The sequence below is a fragment of the Gymnodraco acuticeps genome, unplaced genomic scaffold, assembly GCF_902827175.1.
Source record: "Gymnodraco acuticeps unplaced genomic scaffold, fGymAcu1.1, whole genome shotgun sequence".
Classification (NCBI taxonomy): domain Eukaryota; kingdom Metazoa; phylum Chordata; class Actinopteri; order Perciformes; family Bathydraconidae; genus Gymnodraco; species Gymnodraco acuticeps.
In genome coordinates this window covers 1-22,959 of record NW_022992163.1, presented here as the reverse complement: position 1 = coordinate 22,959, position 22,959 = coordinate 1, and the positions used below count along the sequence as shown (strand labels likewise).

Sequence of the window (22,959 nt, the reverse complement as noted above, 5' to 3'; positions counted from 1 at the left end):
TGTTGTCCGGACTGTTGTTATTATGCGGCACAGGTCATGTGATCACGCCGGCGTGACGGTTGACTCCAAAGGGTTAATATTAAATACATATAAGTATTTTTACAACTTGTATTTAGAAATACTCTGTTGTAATTATTGATGCATAAATGTGTTCATCCATTCAATGTGGCATCTGCTATAATGGGGTTAATGTATGATATTACTTAATAATACAATACATTATAATATATGATAATTATATTTTAGTTTTATTCATTTCTTATTTCATAGTTTCTCATTATTATTATTTTTATCACTCATCTTATTTTTGATTTTATTAATCTGTGTGAATCTGTGCTGTCCTGTTTTTCACTCTCACCCTGTTGCTGTTTGAACTACTGAATTTCCCCACGGGATTAATAAAGGTCCATTTTTATCTTATCTTAATGTATAAGTTGATTTACTTCAATCTACTGTACTGTGTAAAAACACCCCAACAATATTACAAGAAATATACTGCATAAAGCAAACTATATACTTTATTTGATCTAAAATATTGATGTTTTTTCAATATAGTAGCTTGTGAAAACCATACAGTAACAAATAAGTGATTAAATGCTACAGTATTCAGCAAACACAACTGCAGAGCTGCAAACATTGCAAACAGTTGTCTTTGTGTATTTTGTGAATGAAGAGCCATCTCATGGTTAAATCCTGTAATTGAACAAATGGGGAAATTGGGCAACGCCCTCTAGCAATTTGGCAACACCCCCAGCCGCTGGCATCCGCTGGGCTTTTGACTGGGACACACCCACCTGAGTCTGATCTGGAGTGCTTCATCTGTACACTGCGTTACTATAGTTACTGCCCCAGCTACTAAACTGTAATGGAAACGCAGCATAAAGTGAGCCTGGCCTACCAAGGCCTATCTATACCGTACTAAGCCGTGCGAGGCCCTGCAGTGGAAATGCGCCATTAGAGAGTTGATTACTAAAGTGTGGCTTTGCATTTCCAGCTGGCCTTCTATAGTTGATGGAAGAATGGAAGAGCCTGCAGTCAGTGGGTAACATCACTGATCTGTTGTGATTCCCCAGTGAGAGAAACACCTCCCTGAGTTTAATACAATACTGCTGAACCAGCAGAGACCCCTTACTGACCTGAGAGTCTCCAGTCTGCAGTCTGGACTCTCCAGAAGATCTCTCAGCTGCTCCACTCCTGAATCCTGCAGCTTGTTGTTACTCAGGTCCAGATCTCTCAGATGGATGTTGGACCTCAGAGCTGAGGCCAGAGCAGAACAGCTGATCTCTGACAACCTGCAGTACCTCAGTCTGAATAAAGAAAACATGATGTAACTTTAGAAAACAAAGTTCCTGTTTGAAATAACTCCAGGTTTAATAATCTGTTCAGAGTTAAACAGGGTTTTAATGTCAGAGATGATGTAGAAACAGGGTTTGAGTTATAAACTGAGCTCGATGGGGGTCTTTAAAAAACACACACACACACAGCCACAGCCACAGCCCTCTACTTGCTACAAACTTAAATATGAATAGGTTCTACTACATAAGATAAGATAAGATGAACCTTTATTAATCCCCGAGGGGAAATTCAGTTGTAGCAACAGGGTAAGTGTGAAAAAAACAGTACAGCAAAGATTCACACAGATCAATAAAATCTAAAATAATTAATAAATAACATAAAATCAAGGAAAAAATAATAATGATAATAATAATATCATTATCATTAAGACTATGAAAATAGGAGATGAATAAAAATAAGAATAAAATAACTGTCACATATTTGGTCATCATCTAAGTTATAAAGTGCGGAATAAGTTAAAGTGACAAGTTAACATGGGTTGTGGAAACAGTGTATATTTATGACCAGTGATTTTATTTTATTTATTTTTCATATTCAACCCCTTATTGTGCAGCCTGATGGCGACAGGCACAAAGGACTGTCCGAGGCGCTTGGTGCGTTGTTGTTGAGGGATGAGTCTGTGGCTGAATGTACTCCTCATCTTCACTAGCTCTGCGTGGAGTGGGTGGGAGGGGTTCTCTAGGATGCTGTCGAGCTTCCTCCTTGTCCTCCCCTCTGCCACCTCCTCCAGATTGTCTAGTTGTACTCCCACTACAGAGCTAGCCTTCCTCACGAGCCTGTTCAGCCTGCCAGTGTCCCTAGTGTTTGTGTTTCCACCCCAGCACACCACGGCAAAGAAGAGCACACTGGCCACCACAGACTGGTAGAACATCTGCAGCAGCCTCGTGCACACGTTGAATGACCTGAGCCTCCTCAGGAAGAACAGCTTACTCTGTCCCTTCCTGAAGAGAGCATCATTGTTGTCTGTCCAGTCCAGTTTATTGTTTAAGTGCACTCCCAGGAACTTGTAGCTGTTCACCACCTCCACATCCACATATTATGTTTACATACATAACACATCATCTCTGCTCGTGCAGCACGCTCACAGGCATAGATTGCGTAATAATGTATTGCGCACCTTGGAGGTGCAGATGCAGGCATATTGTCATTCAATAGAATGCATAGTTCTTTTGGAAAAAGTATTTTTGTTTTAGCTTATTTACCTCGTTAACATAAATAATACTCATTTCATTGACACATGAATTATTTGTGATTAAAATAATGGTTGTTGGTAATGTATTAGCGACCCCCACAGATGTATGATTTCACTGCGTCCGTGGGAGCTCAGCTCCCATTGGCTCCCAAATAACTCAAACCCTGTGTAGAAACAATCCATTGATAATCTGGAACTTTAACTTTGATCAGATGTTTAACAACTCCTTCATCTCCCTCACAGCTCATCAGTACTGACAGCATCTCCACTGACTCATGGAGCACAGAGTGAGTCTGTGGAAGCTCAAACACTCTCCCTCACACATTCACCTTCTCTCTGTTACTCTGATCAATATTCAGTCATTAGCAAACAGTGGAACAAATAACAATAACATTGAATTTGTTCAAATTCAGAAAATCATAAACACAAACAGATCAATATGAACTGCAGTCAGTGAACTGACCTGAGAGACTTCAGTCTGCAGTTTGGACTCTTTAGTCCAGAACTCAGCAGCTCCACTCCTGAATCCTTCAGACGGTTGTTACTCAGGTCCAGATCTCTCAGATGGGAGGGGTCAGACTTCAGAGCTGAGACCACGACTTTACAGTGAGTCTCTGAGAGTCTACAGCCAGTAAGTCTATAATAACACATACATTACAACATGTGTTAAAAAGAGGAAACATTATATTAACCTCAAGCAAGCAAGATTTGACATATGTTCTGATTGACATTTGCTGTTAGTCCATTTAATATAATAAATGATAATAGAGTATAATGTGTTGTCAGTGTGATCTCATCACATGTCTGTGCTCCTGCTGTCAGTGACTGTTACCAAAAGAAACAGAAATTAAATAAATCACAATATTAGAGATGTACATATTCAAATGTTAATTAATATTTGGATGTGAATGATGGATGAAAGATGTTTTGGCTTCTCTGAGCATCTGAACATGTATTGCGCTCACAAACACAATTAACAAACCAATAAAGTTTCAATATTTTCAATTGAATACCATCAGATGTTCCCAGTATATCAGCATTAAGACATAACTCTGTTATTATCGGGACGGTTGACGCAGTGGTCTGTGCATCTGATCATCAGATCAAGGGGGGTGCTGGGGAACTCCAGTTCGAAACCCGCTCCTGCCGCCACTGCGTCAGGCCGTTGTGTCCTTGGGCAAGACACTTCACCCGGATTTGCTCCTGTGGGTATTGTCCACAGTACATGTATGATACTAATGTGTACTTGTAAAAGCGCCTCAATGACTTCGAGGCGTGAAGATGGACGGTGTGGCGCATTGCGCTGTGCAATGATCATCAGATCAAGGGGTGAAACCCGCCGCTGCTGCGTCTGTAAAGCCGTTGTGTCCTTGGGCAAGACACTTCACCTGAACTTGCTCCTGTGGGTATTGTCCACAGTACATGACCATTGCATGTATGATACGTGTAATGTGTATTTGTAAAGCGCTTTGAGCATCTGGAAAAGCGCTATAATAAATGTAAGGAATTATAATTATTATTGGTGGGAAATGATATAGATCTGATTTTAAACTCAAACACATTGTGATAAAAACGTGTCTGTTTAATGATAAAGAAACTACTAGAAAGTAATAAGTGCTTTCTCTGATAACTGTAAGTCCTGCTGTGTGGTGTGATCACATGCTGAGAAACCTCTCAAGTCCTTCATGTGTTTGACATGTCGCCTCCATCACTCAATATGAAGAGAGGAACGCTTCAGTTTAACTAATGTATCTCAGCGTAAGTTCAATCAGGAAGACAATATCATCTGGTGTCACACGTTATCTCAATAAGTGATCAGGGGCGTTACGCCCCGGCTAGCCATTCATCGCACCTGCTAACCCCTTTAAATCTGCTCTCCCCTCCCTGTCAGTGGTCATTGCAGGTGTCAACGCACAATGTTAGTAAACTAATACTCCTCTGCAAAACACTCAGAAAAGAAAAAAAACCCCACAATGTCTAACACAGACTCTTCCGACAACGAACCGTTTCCGAAGGATCTCGATCCTGGCTCCGACGTACCTCCAGATGCAGCTTCCAACTCCTCAAGCCTCCGGCGCAGGAGCGTCAAAGTGCAGACCCCTGAGCTCCGTCATGTTCTGTAAAATATTATTCTTCCGACCGCCAAGCACCGGCACGTGGACCCGGGGAGGAGGCCCTCCGATGGAGGGTCACATTTGCTGATAGCACAGCTGACGGCTGGACACTAGCCGTAGAGGAACACCAGGGCAGGACCAGGCAGTTCCCTCTTTGCAGACAAGCATATATGGTTGTTACGCAGGATCAAACAGGTAGCCTGTGATGAAGTAGGGTCGACCCTATATCATGGTAGCTGTTTCTCAGGCTCCCTCTCCGGAATCGAACCCTGATTCCCCGTTACCCGTGGTCACCATGGTAGGCACAGAAAGTACCATCGAAAGTTGATAGGGCAGACATTCGAATGAGACGTCGCCGCCACGAGGGCCAGCGATCGGCTCAAGGTTATCTAGAGTCACCAAAGTGGCCGGGGCGCCCCGGAGAGCACCCCGCATGGGTTTTGGGTCTGATAAATGCACGCATCCCCAAAGGTCAGCGTTCGTTGGCATGTATTAGCTATAGAATTGCCACAGTTATCCAAGTAACGTTAGAGCGATCAAAGGAACCATAACTGATTTAATGAGCCATTCGTAGTTTCACTGTACCGGCCGTGTGTACTTAGACTTGCATGGCTTAATCTTTGAGACAAGCATATGCTACTGGCAGGATCAACCAGGTAGCCTGTGATGAAGTAGGGTCGACCCTATATCATGTGAAGCCACCAAACACTGGTCCCCGGGAGAACCGGTGTCCGGAGCAAGGCTGATTGCTGAATGCCGCAGCCGACAAAGGCCGCTATTCAACAGTGGAGGGTTCGAGAAACGACAGTGTTTGCCAGGCGCACCGCGGCGGAGGTGGGGAGGTTCCAGCCCGGAACCTCCGTCCCGCTGCGGGACCCGTGGTGGGACCCCTGAGTCAGACGGTGCGTCTCGGTCACGCCTCATATCGGGCGGTCCGGGAGGGAAGAGACACGCAGGGTTACCCCCACGCAGCACACCCTCCCGGCCATTAGAGTCGAACCCGCAGTTCGGAGGAACCGACAGCCAGAGCACCGGCACGTGGACCGGGGAGAAGGCCCTCCAATGGCGGGTCGCTTTTGCCATTTTATCAGTGCGGTCAGAGGAGAATAACCCGCAATTCGGAGGAACTGACCGCCAGTGCACCGGCACGAGGCCGGGCCGGCGGAGGCCCTCCGATGGCGGGTCGCGTTTGCCATTCGATCAGTGAGAAATCAGGAAAAAGGCTGTTCACTTTTGGGAGAACCATGAAAACGGGCAAAATGTATCCGAAAATAGTGCCTCATATGCGGGTAGAGTCCCCTGACAACTCCCCTTACATTCCTCCAGTGTCAGAAAAAGTCTAAGTTAACTTTTGGAAGAACCATAGAAAAGGGGTGAAAATGGATAAAATGTATTCGAAAATAGTGCCTCATATGCGGGTAGAGTCCCCTGACAACTCCCCTTGCATTCCTCCAGAGACCAGTTCAAAAACTTAAAGTTTGGTAAGAACCATGATTGGGTGTCCTCCAGGCAACAATTGTATCCGAGCCAAAGCACTCATGTAGCGGACACATTCCTCCATGATGTGAAACAGCCGTTTTTTTCCTAAGTGCTCAAACCGGGTTTCCGATTTCGTGCAATGGTAGCTTGGAAAACATGAATGCATTTTTTTGACGGAGGAAGGGAGGTCTCGAATCCCCTCTCCGTTGTAAAATGCAACGGGGGAGTGAAAATGTGTCCGGGGCTTCCGCCGGAACCGCCGAAGACTTGCGCTTTTTTGAGCCCCTCCTCCGTTGGCACTTAGCCATTTTTTCAAGAATTTTTTTAAACTTCATTTTTGATTATTTTAAGATATAATTGACCGTTTTCTTTACTTTTTGTTGCTTTCCACGGGTGGGGGCGAATGGCAGGCCGCCTATGAGCTCCCAAATTCGGCCTGGAATCTCCGGGAATTGTGGGCCATAAACTGACAAAGTCACCCAGAAATGTCACTTTAATAGCCCACACATATATAATACAAATACATTTAAATAGTAAAAGGTACAATTGTGCTCCTAATTACCCGGAATTTGATTTATATAGCCCCATGATAGTGAATAAAAATCATTTTCATGGAAAAAAGTGTTAAAATGCCTGATTAATATGTTTGTAATGCTGGCAGCAGGTTCACTGCTGTAAGCAGGGTCCCACACTCACAGGCACACAGGCAGAGATCCAGGGTGATGCACATGGCTAAATTACCCAGGAATAAGTGTGTGAAAGCTGGGTAAGAGTGATGTGAACAGAGGGAGAGAGCAGCAGCGGGCTGTGACCCAGAGAGCGCACCCAAAGAGCTCCTTCCAGCACCTCGCTCTCCCACCCAGACGACAGGCTGCTTCACAGCACTATGTAACCCAGGAAAGCAGCTCAAAGTGTTTTAATTTCAATGTGCATTTCACATGAACATAGGCAGAGATCCAGGGTGATGCACATGGCTTTCTCACCCAGGAATAAGTGTGTGAAAGCTGGGGAACAGTGCTGTGAATACAGGGAGATAGCAGCAGCGGTCTGTGACCCAGAGAGCACACCCAGAGAGCTCCTTCCAGCACCTCGCTCTCCCACCCAGACGACAGGCTGCTTCACAGCACTATGTAACCCAGGAAAGCAGCTTAAATTGTGGGTATGTCAGTGTTAAAACTGCCTTAAACTGGTTTAATTCAAATGTGCATTTCACAGGCACATAAGCAGAGATCCAGGGTGATGCACATGGCTTTCTTACCCAGGAATAAGTGTGTGAAAGTTGGGTAAAAGTGCTGTGAATACAGGGAGAGAGCAGCCAGAGAGAAGCTGCCTGTGAGAGCCCCAGAGCACACCCAGAGATCTCCTTGCAGCGCATGGCTCTTGCACCCAGACTGCACCCAGAGAACAGGCTGCTTCACAGCACTTTACAAGCCAGGAAAAGTAATTGAATCCTGGGTATACATGTTTTCAATAGTCTGATACCTCCAGGGCGCATCACCACATTTTACAAGCCAGGGAAGGTGCCTAAATCCTGGGTAAACATTGTTTAATTGTTTTTAAATGTGTGAAAACAGTGTTTTGTCACTTTCCAAACTCTCCCGTCATTGACCGGAGAAATTGGGTCGATGTTGTATTCAATCTGACCGTTAATATTCCAGTGAGACGAAGTACGTACAATGACCGAAGTGATCCCATGTTAATTTTGTCCCAATACCGGAGCATTCCCTAACCCCCCGTTCCCAGTGTTCCGGACAAGTCCAATAGGAGTAGCCACACGTAAATACTCTGAGAAGAAAAGGCTGATTTTCGATCTGTCCGCACCCCGCTCCGGCCCGTTTTGCAGCATTAACAGCCTCATTCCTCCAGGGCCATTCTCCCTTCATTATGCCTCGGTCGATAACGCAATCAAACTAATCAAGTTCGCGGGGCAAGGAGCCTGGCTCTCCAAGGCAGACATTACTGACGCGTTCAAGATCATTCCCATCCATCCGTCCCAGTGGAACATGTTCGGCATAAAGTGGGAAGCTAAATTCCACTTCGCGGTCCGCTTGACTTTCGGGTGCAGAAGTAGCCCCTGTATTTGTAATTCCTTTTCCGAAGCTCTCTGCTGGATCCTGCTGAATAATGTCAGGATTCCCTCCGTTCTCCACTTGCTGGACGATTTTCTACTCGTAGATCCCCCTCGGGATAACTCAGGAGCTTCCCTGGCAAAACTCAAATGCTGCTTTCAGGAGCTAGGCGTCCCCTTATCCGGAGAGAAAACCATAGGACCCGACACAAGCTTGGAGTTCTTAGGCATCACACTCGACTCCATAGACATGAAAGCATCTCTCCCCATCGACAAACTGCAGCGCATACGCGACATCACTAAATCCTATTGCGAGCAACAAGCCATCACCAAACAACAGCTGCTCTCCCTCCTCGGGCACCTCAACTTTGCCTCCTGGACGCAGCGTCGGCTGTAACAAACCTCCACGACCTCGTGTTTCTAGACGAAGCCTGCCGCTCAGACCTATGCTTCTGGTCTCTCCTGCTCGCCCACTGGAATGGCGTCACCTTCTTTTACGACGACCTCGTGTACTCCTCTGATTCAATGAGGTTTTTCACGGACGCTGCCCCATCCGTGGGTTTTGGGGGTTTCTTTCAGGGAGAGTGGTTCGCGGGCCCATGGCCTCCCTCATTCCCCAATCATGCCTCATCCTCCGCCCTGCACGAGATCTATCCGATTGCTGTTGCCTGCCACGTGTGGGGTCACCTCTGGCTACGGAAACGCATCTCGGTGCTCTGCGACAACCAATCAGTGGTCGGGATTATCAATAAAGGCCGCTCCTCGTGCAGTGACATTATGCCGTTCATGAGAAGCATCACGTGGTCCTCCCTCACCCACAACTTTCTCATCTCAGCTCGTCACGTCCCCGGCCACCTCAATATAGTGGCTGATTCCCTCTCTCGCTTTCAATTTCAGACATTCCGGAACCTCTGCCCGGAAGCTAGCCCGCAACCCGTCGGGATTCCTCCCCTGCATCTCCTCTCTCTTCATTAAACAAGAGCCCCTTAGCTAGGCACCTAGAGTCCGCCAGATATTTTATGAGGAAAGGCTTAGCCGCTTCCACCCTCAAAACGTACGACTTCGCATGGAGAATGTTCGCTTTCTTTTGTGTTTCCGTGCTACTGCGCCACTGATCGCCACCTCAAACCCCAATACATCCGGGGCCTCTTAGCAGGAGTACAGTTTAACGTTCGCTGCTTCGATCCCAGCTTGCTTGCTAACCAATCAGTTAAACTCATACTTAGAGGTCTTCTAAAAACGTTTCCATTACATTACATTACATTTAGCTGACGCTTTTATCCAAAGCGACTTACAATAAGTGCATTCGACCAGGAAGACACAACCTTGAAGAAAACAGAGAATCATATAAGTACATCAGGTTTCATAGAGCCAAACATTTCAAGTGCTACTCAACTGGCTATAGATAAGCCAGTCCTTTATTAGTATATAAGTGCTTTGTTAATAATTCTATCGCTCGAAGTGGAGTCGAAAGAGATGAGTTTTCAGTCTGCGCCGGAAGTTGTGTTTCCCCCAGCTTTAGACCGTAGACGACCCATTACACTCTCCACTCTGCGCCTCATGCTCTCCAAACTTAGAGAAGGATTATTTTCTCCCTACATTCGACGCGCTACTCGACGCAGTATTCCTGCTGACATTTTATGCTTTTCTTAGACCAGGCGAATTTACCACAGCTTCCCTAACGTTCAATCCCAATCAAGACGTCTGCCTTAACGACTGATCCTTCAACGCTAGCCATTTTAGTTTAAGCATTAAGCACTCCAAATGCGGAGGCGCTTGCTACGTCATCGCAACTCGCAACGATTCCACGTTCTGCCCTTATAAATCCATGATCAAATTCCTGCATCTTAGACCTTCCATTAATCCTCTCTCACCACTATTTCTTATTTCAGGGAATATTCCCTTAACTCAACGCCAGTTCAATCATTACTTAAAGCAAGTTCTCATTAGATCCGGCTTATCACCCGAATTATTCTCGGGGCATTCGTTCAGGATAGGCGCAGCTACCTCAAGGCGTCTCATCCTCATCCCTGCAACAACTCGGACTCTACCTTCACATCCTACATCCGCTGGCTATCCAAAGGTCCCTCAAACACTAAAAATGGTAATTATGCCTGTAACTGGTGGTGGTCAACACGTCAGCATGTATACGTGTCAACTGTTCTCGTAACTGTCAGGCTATGACTCCGGGTCCGCGCACGCTAACACTGCAAGTGCAGGCTGCGGACGTGGGTCCGCGTCACGTTTAACCCTGCGCGTGCCGGTTGCGGACACGGGTCCGCGTCACGTTTAACCCTGCGGGTGCCGGTTGCGGACACGGGTCCGCGTCAAATTTAACCCTGCGGGTGCAGGTTGCGGACATGGTCTGCGGTAGGTTTAACACTGCGAATGATGTTTAACCCTGCAGTGCAGGTTGCGGCCAGTGGGTCCGCGCATGTCTAACCCCGCAGCCCGGAAGCGATTCCGGCGCCTCATCACGTCCCCATGTTAATCTCTCATTTTCATCCATAGATCTCCGCAGCCAGCCGCAAGGTAAGAATTGTTCACAGCTCAGTACTTCATACTTCACTTCTTTTGGGGGTTCATCAGAGCGGTTAATTCCCTCCTGAATGATCATCCTGCAAACCCGGGGCCTAATCGCCAAAACATCATTACAGTTACTTGCTCTAATATGTCAATCACTATTCCCGCATATCATGTGTCCCGATAATAAACATGTACTCATACATCACGTCTCTCCTGATTGAAATGTAGCTCAGCGTAAGTTCAATCAGGAAGACAATATCATCTGGTGTCACACGTTATCTCAATAAGTGATCAGGGGCGTTACGCCCCGGCTAGCCATTCATCGCACCTGGTAACCCCTTTAAATCTACTCTCCCCTCCCTGTCAGTTGTCATTTCAGTTGTCAACGCACAACCCTCCTCCACCCCTTCGCCTCCTGTCTCCTAATACAGGGCCAAGCTGAAACCTTCTCCCTTCAGATCGGACCAAACTACTATCACCACCACCAGTGTCTAGACCCCGGGGGGTTCATCAGAGCGGTTATTTCCCTCCTGAATGATCATCCTGCAAACCCGGGGCCTAATCGCCAAAACATCAATACAGTTACTTGCTGTAATACGTCAATCACTATTCCCGCATATCATGTGTCCCGATAATAAACATGTACTCATACATCACGTCTCTCCTGATTGAATTATTATAAATAAATAGAAGAACAGTGTTGGTTTATTTTGTTCTCAGTATTTAAACGGCAGAAATGTTATCGTGTTTATTTGAGAAATTAAACTCCTGATCCACATTAGTTTATAAAGTGAATCACATCTGGACTTACTTGGCCTTTCTGCAGTTCCTCACAGCTGGAATCAGTCTCCGTCGTCCCTCCTCTGATGTGTTGTACTTCTTTAGGTCCAACTCATCCAGAACCTCCTCTGACATCTGCAGCATGTAGGCCAAAGCAGAGCAGTGGATCACAGAGAGTTCCTTCTCTGATCTGTTCTCTGACTTCAGGAACTCTGTGATCTCCTGATGTACTGAGTGGTCCTTCATCTCTGTCAGACAGAGGAAGATGTTGATGCTCCTGTCAGGAGAGGAATAATTGCTCATTTTCTTCAGGTTGTTGATGGCTCTCTGGTTGATTTCTGGACGGTTCTCTGTGCGACCCAGCAGGCCTCCTAACAGTCTCTGGTTGGACTCCAGAGAGAGGCCGTGGAGAAAGCGGACAAACAGGTCCAGATGGCCATTTTTACTTTGGAGGGATTTCTCCATGCTGCTCTGTAAGAAGAAATCCAGGGATGGGTAATCCTGATCACTGCTATAACTGTTTCTATATTATCCCTGCAGGAAGTCCTTCAGTACCGCTGTGTCTCTGTTGGTGTAACAGTGGAACAAGTAGACTGCAGCCAGGAACTCCTGAATGCTCAGATGAACAAAGCAGTAGACTGTTTTCTGGAAGATCACACTCTCGTTTGAAGATCTCTGTGCAAACTCCTGAGTGCACCAAGGCCTCAGTGACACCAAGACCACAGCGCTGCAGGTCTTCTTGGTAGAACATGATGTCTCCTTTCTCCAGATGTTCAAACGCCAGCCTCCCCAGCTTCAGAAGAAGCTCCCTGTCAGCCTCCGTCAGCTGCTGTGGACTCGTCTCATGTCCCGCTTCATACTTCTGCTTCTTCCTCTTGGTCTGGACCAGCAGGAAGTGTGAGTACATGTCAGTGAGGGTCTGGGGCAGCTCTCCTCTCTGGTCTGTAGTCAACATGTGGTCCAGAACTGCAGCAGTGATCCAGCAGAAGACTGGGATCATACACATGATGTGGAGGCTCCTGGAGCTCTTGATGTGAGAGATGATTCTGCTGGACAGGTCTTCATCACTCGATCTCCTCCTGAAGTACTCCTCCTTCTGGGCGTCAGTGAAGCCTCGTACTTCTGTCACCCTGTCCACACACTCAGGAGGGATCTGATTGGCCGCTGCAGGTCTGGAAGTTATCCAGACGAGAGCCGAGGGAAGCAGCTTCACCCTGATGAGGTTTGTCAGCAGCACGTTGACTGAGGACTGCTGAGAGACATCAGACACAACCTCACTGTTTCTGAAGTCCAGAGAAAGTCTGCTTTCATCCAGGCCGTCAAAGATGAGCAGCACTTTGCAGACAGCCAGCTGCTCTGCTGTGACCTTCTGTAAGGTCGGATGGAAAACATGGAGCAGCCTGAGAAAACTGTACTGCTCACCTTTGATCAGGTTCAGCTCCCTGAAGGAGAGCGGAATCACCAGACTGACATGTTGGTTTCCCAAACCCTCGGCCCAGTCCAGAGTGAACTTCTGCACTGAGAAGCTTTTTCCAACTCCAGCGACTCCGTTGGTCAGGACCGCTCTGATGAGAGTCTGTTGGTCAGGTGAGGCTTTAAAGATGTCTTGGCACTTGATTGGAGTGTCATGGAGGGGCTTCTTCTTGGAAGCTGTCTCCAGCTGCCTCACCTCATGTTGGGTATTAACCTCTTCCCTCTGGCCTTGTGTGATGTAGAGCTCAGTGAAGATGCTGTTGAGGAGGGTTTCACTTTCATCAGTTCCTTCAGTCACACGTTCACATCTCCTCCTCAGACTGAGCCTATGTTCATCTAAAACCTTCTGCAGACCACTATCTGCTGAGAGAGAAGGAAACATGAGAGAATCAGGAAAATGATCTGAGATTCTCATTAAAAATACAGAGTTTAAATGTTTTATAAACAGCTTACTGTCTATATGCTCTACAACAGTATACCTAATCAAAAACAAAAGAACCAGGAAGAGGAATGAAACGCTGCATGAGTTCGGCCTCTTACCTCGTACAGTTCTGGTCTGACTGGCAGCACTTCTCCTGTTCCCTCTGTGGAGATGAACACATCCTTTATAGCACTTTGCATTAGTGGAGCTGATTACATTACATTGCATTTAGCTGACGCTTTTATCCAAAGCGACTTACAATAAGTGCGTTCGACCAACAAAATACAAACTTGAAGAAAAACAGAATCATATAAGTACATCAGGTTTCATAGAGCTAAAACATTTCAAGTGCTACTCAACTGGCTTTCGATAAGCCAGCCCTTTATTAGTATATAAGTGCTTTGTTAATAGTTATATCGCTGGAAGTGGAGTCGAAAGAGATGAGTTTTCAGTCTGGAAGGTGTGTAAGCTATCTGCTGTCCTGATGTCAATGGGGAGCTCATTCCACCATCCTGGAGCCAGGATAGCAAACCCACGTGTTTTTGCTGATGGGAACTTGGGTCCCCTTCGCAGCGAGGGTGCAGCGAGTCGTTTGGTTGATGCAGAGCGTAGTGCACGCGCTGGGGTGTACGGTTTAACCATGTCCTGGATGTAGGAAGGGCCAGATCCATTCGCAGCATGGTACGCAAGTACCATTGTCTTGAAGTGGATTCTAGCAGTTACCGGAAGCCAGTGAAGGGAGCGGAGGAGCGGAGTGGTGTGGGAGAATTTAGGAAGGTTGAAGACCAGACGAGCCGCTGCATTCTGGATGAGCTGCAGAGGTCGGATGGCACATGCAGGTAGACCAGCCAGGAGGGAGTTGCAGTAGTCTAGGCGTGAGATGACGAGAGCCTGGACCAGAACCTGCGTGGCTTTCTGTGTCAGCTGGGGACGCATCCTCCTGATGTTGTAAAGCGTGTATCTGCAGCAACGGGTTGTTACAGCTATGTTTGCAGTGAAGGACAGGTTGTTATCTAGGGTCACACCCAGATTCCTTGCAGTCTGAGTCGGGGAAACAACTGAGGTGCCGATGTTGATTGTTAGGTCAAGAGTGGGACAATCTTTTCCCGGAAGGAAGAGCAGCTCAGTCTTGTCAAGGTTGAGCTTGAGGTGGTGAGCAGACATCCACTGAGAGATGTCAGCTAGACAAGCAGAGATGCGTGCGACGACCTGGGTCTCTGAGCGGGGGAAGGACAGAATTAATTGGGTGTCGTCAGCGTAGCAGTGGTAAGAAAAACCATGCGGGCTAATGACTGATCCGAGCGAGTTTGTGTACAAGGAGAAGAGGAGGGGACCGAGAACAGAGCCCTGAGGGACCCCTGTAGTTAATTGACAAGGGTTGGACTCGGACCCTCTCCAAGTTACCCTGTAGGTACGGTCTTTGAGGTATGAGGTGAGGAGGGAAAGTGCAGAGCCTGAAACTCCAAGTTCTTGGAGAGTGCGAAGGAGGATCTGATGATTCACCGTGTTGAATGCAGCAGACAGGTCCAACAGGATGATGACAGAGGAGAGGGATGCTTGAACTACATGATTCTCTCCAATGGGCAGAGCGTCACAAACTTTACACTCAAGATGAAATGTGTCACGCTGCACGAATACGCAGGTGACATGAATTTCACATCTTCACTTCCTTCGTGTTGCCAGGCACAGATCTGGGTCTTTGCATTTTCTCTACATGTAATCACATAAAACTCTGTTATATCTGCTAATGCTAAACACAACCAGCTCATCACTATTATTAATAACACATATCATAAACATGCCCAAGTAGTGAATCATGTTTTGGATGATATATTTAGTTTTTAGTTAGTGTTTATCAATATTTGTGCCATTTAAAACCATGTAATGCCACAGATACAATGATACTATAATTGCATATTGAAATATCCTTAATATATTAGGTTGTATAAAAGCTGAATCCTCTTCAGGTCAGGTTACAGCAGAAACTCTTACTTTGTGTCTGAGGGTCCAGGTTCATTTCTGAAGTCTTCAAACCAGTCACTCTTCAGAGAGAGACGGCTGAAGACTGAAGGTGTGTCCTCTTCCTCATCTTTTAAACCACTCATCTTCTCCAGTCTGACACACACACACACACACACACACACACACACACACACACACACACACACACACACACACACACACACACACACACACATACACACACACACACACACACACACACACGATAACACGCTTTTTTCAACCCAAATCATCATAGTATTAAACTTGGTTTAAAGACATCAAAGCTGTCACATGTTCTGTAACTCTGATGGATCAGCAAACAGGAAATGAACATAGTTTGCAGAAGTCTCATTGGACTCTAGGACGCTGGTTTTTAACAAAGAAGTTATGTTATCAGTCTGACAGAGTAAATAATGAATGTGTTTAAAGCAGATCCTGGTCTTAGCACTCACCCTGTTGTCCGCCTGCTCCGTCCAGCTGTAAAATGGTGTCTAGCAGTCAGACTTCATTCCTTCACTTTAACACCTCACCTGTCTGCAGCTCCTCCCCTTTGTTTTATAACCAGCCTTACCAGCTGAACCAGTTCACATCCAGGGACTCTGTTCAGTGAGATAGAAACAGAGCTCAAAACAAGCTCAACAAAGTTATTGAAATACAAATATGAAAGGTGGGGTATGTATGTTAGAGAAACCGGCTCGAGATACACTTGTTATTATATTCCAAGGAATGCTCTTAACATCCCGATAGCAATGAATATCTGAAGTGCTTTGACAAAAAAATCCATACAAAAATGTCATCTGTGGAAGCCGTGGCGCTGTAAGAAGCATGACCAATCATCTGAGCCGGCCTGGCTAAAGTAACTGGATGGCCTACCTGCCTGTCAGCCTTCCATCTGTGCACAAACTGATCTCGTGCCCTCATTGGTCATGTGCGCGTTCGTGTGTGTTGGAGGAGGGGCTCTGTGAGGAAGTGGCAGATTTTTTCCGGCTGTGTATTTTCAAATTCTAGCGCACTCGAGCTGGTTTCTCCAAAATTACCTACCCCACCTTTAATACCACAGTGTGAAAATAACCCAGTAAAGATCCTGCATTCAAAACCTCACTGAAGTTTAAGTGTTGAGGTATTTAAGTACTCTAGTGTTATAGTCCAGCAGCAAGTCCTCAAAAAAGGCTTTAGTTTTCGAGATACCACTACCCAAGGTAGAACAAATGACAACAATGATTTTTCTTATCTTTAGGGTCTCCCATTAATGAAATTGATTGTTGTCAAATTTTATTTTGGGGGAAAAAATGTTTTTTGGGTTGTTCTTTAGAACTGTAAAAGAGCCAAATTAGACCAGGCCGAATGGGAAAGGTGACAAAAAAGTCCATAACTTGAGAATGACAACTCTTTTCCTCTTCAGAATTGCTGAGGTATGAACCAGGTGGCTGTCCTACATCACCAAATAGTCAGACAATTATTTAACTAAGAAAAGACTGAATTATAGTCCTGTAGACTTAGCTTTAGTTTAGACGGAAATTGTACTTTTTGGTGATTGGAACATAGGACTCCATCACTTTTCTCTCATTTATCAGAAAAACAGAAATCCCTAAAAAATATACCATTACTGAATTGTCTAGGGTGCTATTGAACACTAACCAGTAGTTGTATGGAAATATCTGGTGCAGTTATATTGCAAATGAGATTTCTTTAGACATAGGCCTACCTCTTCTCTGAGACAGTCAAACTCCGAATGGGGGAGAAGTGGCACAATAGCTTATAAGTTAAGAATGCTCACTCTGATGGTCATTATATTTGGAGAGGGAAATACCAGGTGGCTGAACTACATCACCAAATACTCAGAATAAGAGTAACCCAATACAATAAAGTGTATTAGTTCTAAATTGCAAGCCTATATCTATTTCTTCTGAATTGTATACATCCTTGGTGTTTCAATACCCTCGTAGCACATTGTTGCCCTGAGGCAACAAACCAACCCCTGGTTGAGGGGTGGTCACATTTTATAATTGATATAATATCAGGGACCCCTAAGCTCCTAAAACACATGGTGAAACATTTTTTTCCTCCCAAAATAAAAAGTCATGCCATAGAGGGTTAATCAAGAACAAGATCTGAGTACTTTTAATCAAGAACAAGATCTGAGTACTTTTACTAAAGTACAAGATCTGAGTACTTATTCCACCTCTGTTCATCGCTCAGGTGGAAATCACAGAAAAGACTTGAGGAGAAAACAGAGCTTGGACTACCATCTAGTGGACAAACAGAAAACTACACCCACACACTTAGAGCCCAACAGCAGACTGTGAGTTACTGGAAATAAAGTACATTTTCTTTGAGTATTGTGCAGTTTTGAAGTACCTTACCTGAGCATTACCTATTATTATTATTATCTTCTGTATTCTTATTTAATCATTTACATGGTTGTACTTTTCACAGTAATCCACACATGTTAGAAAGAGTCTTTAATGTACATTTCTAAAGTGTAATTTCATCATTTCTGTGAAGATTTTGAATCATCCGTTTCAAAGAGAGAATCATCAGTGGTGCAGGAATGAGTCCTAAACCCTGAAATGAGTCAGCATCACTTCCTGTCCCCTGGTCTGGAAGTCAATGGTCTTCTGAATGTGTTTTAGGTTGTTAGTCTGAAATAAGGTCAGTGGTAAGTAGATTCCCCACACCTGAACTAAACGTGTGAGTTTGTTTGACACAGAGATTATTTTCTGCAATAATCCAAAAACCACGTGGAGGGATCCCATTGGAGCAGGGAGATGCTGCCTTCAGGGACCAGCACAGGAACACCACATCCCTGCAGCTCTCTGTATTCCAGCCGGTGGTTCTGGTGGCGATTGGATCAGCTGGCCAGCTGGTCCCTCAGGTATCCGGAGGAGTGTGTGTCCTGCAGCAGAGCCTTGCTGACGTCCAGAAGGTTCTGTTGGTAGGCCAGTCTGTAGCGGCTGAACACGTGTTCACAGTGAGAGAGCAGGCGGCGAGCATTAGGGACACTGCAGGGAGCCCCATCCAGCCTGAACACACACACACACACACACACACACTTATTTATCTTTTTGTACTTCATTTTAAATTGGAGCAACTTTTCTAACGTAAAAGTAACTAGTAACTACAAGTACTGTACCTCAAAGTAATACAGAGTTCTTGATGGACTCCACCTCTGCTTCAAAGTATGCTTTACCATTTGTTTATTCAGTTTTAAAAACACTAACTATCTCTGTCCACTGAGTATTATTTACAGTGATGCGTCATGCAGCCTCCCTCCGGTCACAGTCTTTGTTTCTAGTTTATTTGTATTTACATGCACTATTTTATCTGTTTCATGTCCTATATATATGTTGCACTGTTGGAGGAGCCGGTGACCTCAGATTTCCGTTGTCATATATACACTGTAGCTCTCTACAAATGATAATAAAAGCCTTGAATCTTGTCCCCCTGCTTGACTCTTTGCTGTGAGCACGGCGTTACGATGTCTTACTTTTTGAAGATGTCCTCGAACAGGGCGGAGGTGAGGGGGCGGAGGCGTTTGAAGTCGTCCAGGTAAACAAAGTCTCCGCTCAGGATCACCTTCTGGAACAAAATGTGAGGCCAGTCCGGACTGTAGCCGTACGCCTCGGCCACCACCAACACCTAAGGGACGAGAACACAGGAATAATGAGAGACGCTGGATCAGGAGGTGGGAAGTAGAGGAGTACAAATACTGCGTTACTGTACTTAAGTACATTTGTCTGGTATCAGTACTTTACTCCACTCTGACGACTTTTTACTTTGACTTCTTACATGTTGAACCCAAATACCTGTACTTTCTACTTCTTACATGTTGAACTCAAATACCTGTACTTTCTACTTCTTACATGTTGAACTCAAATACCTGTACTTTCTACTTCTCACATGTTGAACTCAAATACCTGTACTTTCTACTTCTCACATGTTGAACTCAAATACCTGTACTTTCTACTTCTCACATGTTGAACCCAAATACCTGTACTTTCTACTTCTTACATGTAGAACACAAATACCTGTACTTTCTACTTCTTACATGTTGAACTCAAATACCTGTACTTTCTACTTCTTACATGTTGAACACAAATACCTGTACTTTCTACTTCTCACATGTTGAACACAAATACCTGTACTTTCTACTTCTTACATGTTGAACTCAAATACCTGTACTTTCTACTTCTTACATGTTGAACACAAATACCTGTACTTTCTACTTCTTACATGTTGAACTCAAATACCTGTACTTTCTACTTCTCACATGTTGAACTCAAATACCTGTACTTTCTACTTCTTACATGTTGAACCCAAATACCTGTACTTTCTACTTCTTACATGTTGAACTCAAATACCTGTACTTTCTACTTCTTACATGTTGAACTCAAATACCTGTACTTTCTACTTCTCACATGTTGAACCCAAATATCTGTACTTTCTACTTCTCACAAGTTGAACCCAAATACCTGTACTTTCTACTTCTTACATGTTGAACCCAAATACCTGTACTTTCTACTTCTCACATGTTGAACTCAAATACCTGTACTTTCTACTTCTTACATGTTGAACACAAATACCTGTACTTTCTACTTCTCACATGTTGAACTCAAATACCTGTACTTTCTACTTCTTACATGTTGAACCCAAATACCTGTACTTTCTACTTCTTACATGTTGAACTCAAACACCTGTACTTTCTACTTCTTACATGTTGAACTCAAATACCTGTACTTTCTACTTCTTACATGTTGAACTCAAATACCTGTACTTTCTACTTCTCACATGTTGAACTCAAATACTTGTACTTTCTACTTCTCTCATTTTCCAAACAGCTGGTTCCTTTAGTCTGAATGTGTGTTTGGTGCGTGATCATTATTCTTTAGAGTCATTGCGTGCCTATTGATTTGAACACGATCCGTGTATCCATCATTTCCTGGTCTTCTCTAAAGAAGAGGGACCAATGGAAACGTTGTCATGTTGCCGTTGTTCAGCATGGAAACATTCATTAGATAACAATGACATTATTGTTCTATTAATATAAAGGGAGGTCAGGTACTCTTTAAAGCAGCTGCTAGTTATGGGTACTTTTTACTGAAGTACATTTCAAAGCCTCTTTACTTTGACTTGAGTAAAGAAGTTTAGTCAGTACTTCTACTTTCACCAGAGTATTTTTTTTAAATCCACTAAGTAATCCACACACGTTAGAAAGAGTCTTTGATGTACATTTTTAAAGCGTAATTTCATCATTTCTGTGAAGATTCGGAGCAGTGAATCATCCGTTTCAAAGAGAGAAACATCAGTGTCATCAGAGATACACAGGGATCTGAGCCTTTGCAGACCATTTACATGCACTAAAACCTATAGAACACACTACGTGAGAGGGAGAAGCGAAAAGCAGAATAGGCATGTCAGCAGGACTCTTTTTGTTGTAGAACTACAACAGGCCACACACACACACCACACACACACACACACACACACACACACACACACACACACACACACACACCACACACACACACACACACACACACACACACACACACACACCACACACACACACACACACACACACACACACACACACACACACACACACACACACACACATCACACACACACACACACACACACACACACACACACACACACACACACACACACACACACACACACACACACACACACACACACACACACACACACACACACACACAACCTGGTAGCAGCTCGGCAGCACAGTGACGGCGCTCAGCAGCTCCGGCGGCTGCAGGTTGACGAGCTGCAGGTCTGAGTCCTGCTTCAGGAAGTGAAGCTGCAGAGCCACAAGCTTCGCTGTCCGCACGCAGCGAGTCGCCTGGCGCACACACGAGTCCTGAAACACACACACACACACACACACACACACACACACACACACACACACACACACACACACACACACACACACACAAGGAGAGAAGTTAACCTTCAATGCAGTGGATTGCTTATTTTCTGCAACGCTGCTTCCCTGGACATCTTCAAGTCTTCATTAAAAACTCACCTGTCCTTCATGGCCTTTGACCCCTAACCCGTCACAGCCCCCTGCTTCCACTCCTACTGCTAGTTCTTTAATTTGTACTTTATTATTTGCCCCTCTTGTTTGTTTGTTTGTAAAGCGGCATTGGGTCCCTTGAAAGGCGCTATACAAATGTAATGAAGAGTCCCGGTGCTCTGTGGGGGGGGGGTGTACCTTGGAGAAGCTCTCTGCAGCGTCCTTCAGCAGGCCCAGCACCTTGACCAGAGAACTCTTCAGCTCAGGAGTCACCACTGGAAATAAAAACAGCAGCATGACTTCACTGTGTTTCACATATAGACAAACACTCTGAATGTTTATTGTTGCTCCAGTTTTACAAGTTGAAGAGAAATCCTGTGTCTGAACTACCGCAGTGTGGATGTTACCCAGCAGGCCAGCTAACAGGCTTAAAGCTAACATACAGTAATCAAATTAACTGTAGGTTTGCAAATGTGCATGTTTTCCAGAAGAAATACCACTAATGTCCCCATTTTGACTCCTCCGCTGAGACGACTTGATGTCTCTGTCTTTTTGTTGAGTATTTGGATATTTTTGGTTAGTTTTTGTCTCACCCCAAGGCTGGGACTCGATGATCTTCAGCTGCGTGCGGGCTGCCATCTCGTGGTTCTCTCCGATCTCCCTCCTCATGCTGAAGCACAGCGCCACCATGTTGTGTTTCTCGCTGTCAGCAGGGAGGCATCGCTTCAGATAATCCAGCAGAGCCGTCTTCAGGCTGGAGCTCTGCAGAAACACAAGGATCAGTTAAAGAGTCCTATATCAGTATGTAGTGTCTCTACTTTAAAGAGTCCTCTCCTGCTGATGTTCAGGTGTATATCAGTATGTAGTGTCTCTACTTTAAAGAGTTCTCTCCTGCTGATGTTCAGGTGTATATCAGTATGTAATGTCTCTACTTTAAAGAGTCCTCTCCTGCTGATGTTCAGGTGTATATCAGTATGTAGTGTCTCTACTTTAAAGAGTCCTCTCCTGCTGATGTTCAGGTGTATATCAGTATGTAGTGTCTCTACTTTAAAGAGTCCTCCCATGCTGATGTTCAGGTGTATATCAGTATGTAGTGTCTCTACTTTAAAGAGTCCTCTCCTGCTGATGTTCAGTATATCAGTATGTAGTGTCTCTACTTTAAGAGTCCTCTCCTGCTGATGTTCAGGTGTATATCATATGTAGTGTCTCTACTTTAAAGAGTCCTCTCCTGCTGATGTTTCAGTGTATATCAGTATGTAGTGTCCTCTACTTTAAAGAGTCCTCTCCTGCTGATGTTCGCGTGTAGATCGTATGTAGTGTCTCTACTTTAAAGAGTCCTCTCCTGCTGATGTTCAGGTGTATATCAGTATGTAGTGTCTCTACTTTAAAGAGTCCTCTCCTGCTATGTTCAAGTGTATATCAGTATGTAGTGTCCTACTTTAAAGAGTCCTCTCCTGCTGATTTCAGGTGTATATCAGTATGTAGTGTCTCTACTTTAAAGAGTCA

General features: G+C 44.9%; 1 protein-coding gene and 1 pseudogene across 1 annotated transcript; both read right to left on the bottom strand.

The window, feature by feature from the left end:
• Positions 1 to 866: 866 nt before the first annotated feature.
• On the bottom strand, positions 867 to 15,880 carry LOC117538698 (annotated as a pseudogene).
• Positions 15,881 to 17,860: 1,980 nt separating this feature from the next.
• Positions 17,861 to 22,215, bottom strand: LOC117538700 (spatacsin-like; the record flags this gene model as incomplete). The annotated part of the gene is made up of 5 exons (XM_034204592.1): positions 17,861 to 18,436; positions 18,901 to 19,052; positions 21,139 to 21,294; positions 21,652 to 21,728; positions 22,047 to 22,215. Coding segments are annotated over 5 exons (726 nt in total), but the record flags the coding sequence as incomplete, so codon positions are not given.
• Positions 22,216 to 22,959: the final 744 nt, after the last annotated feature.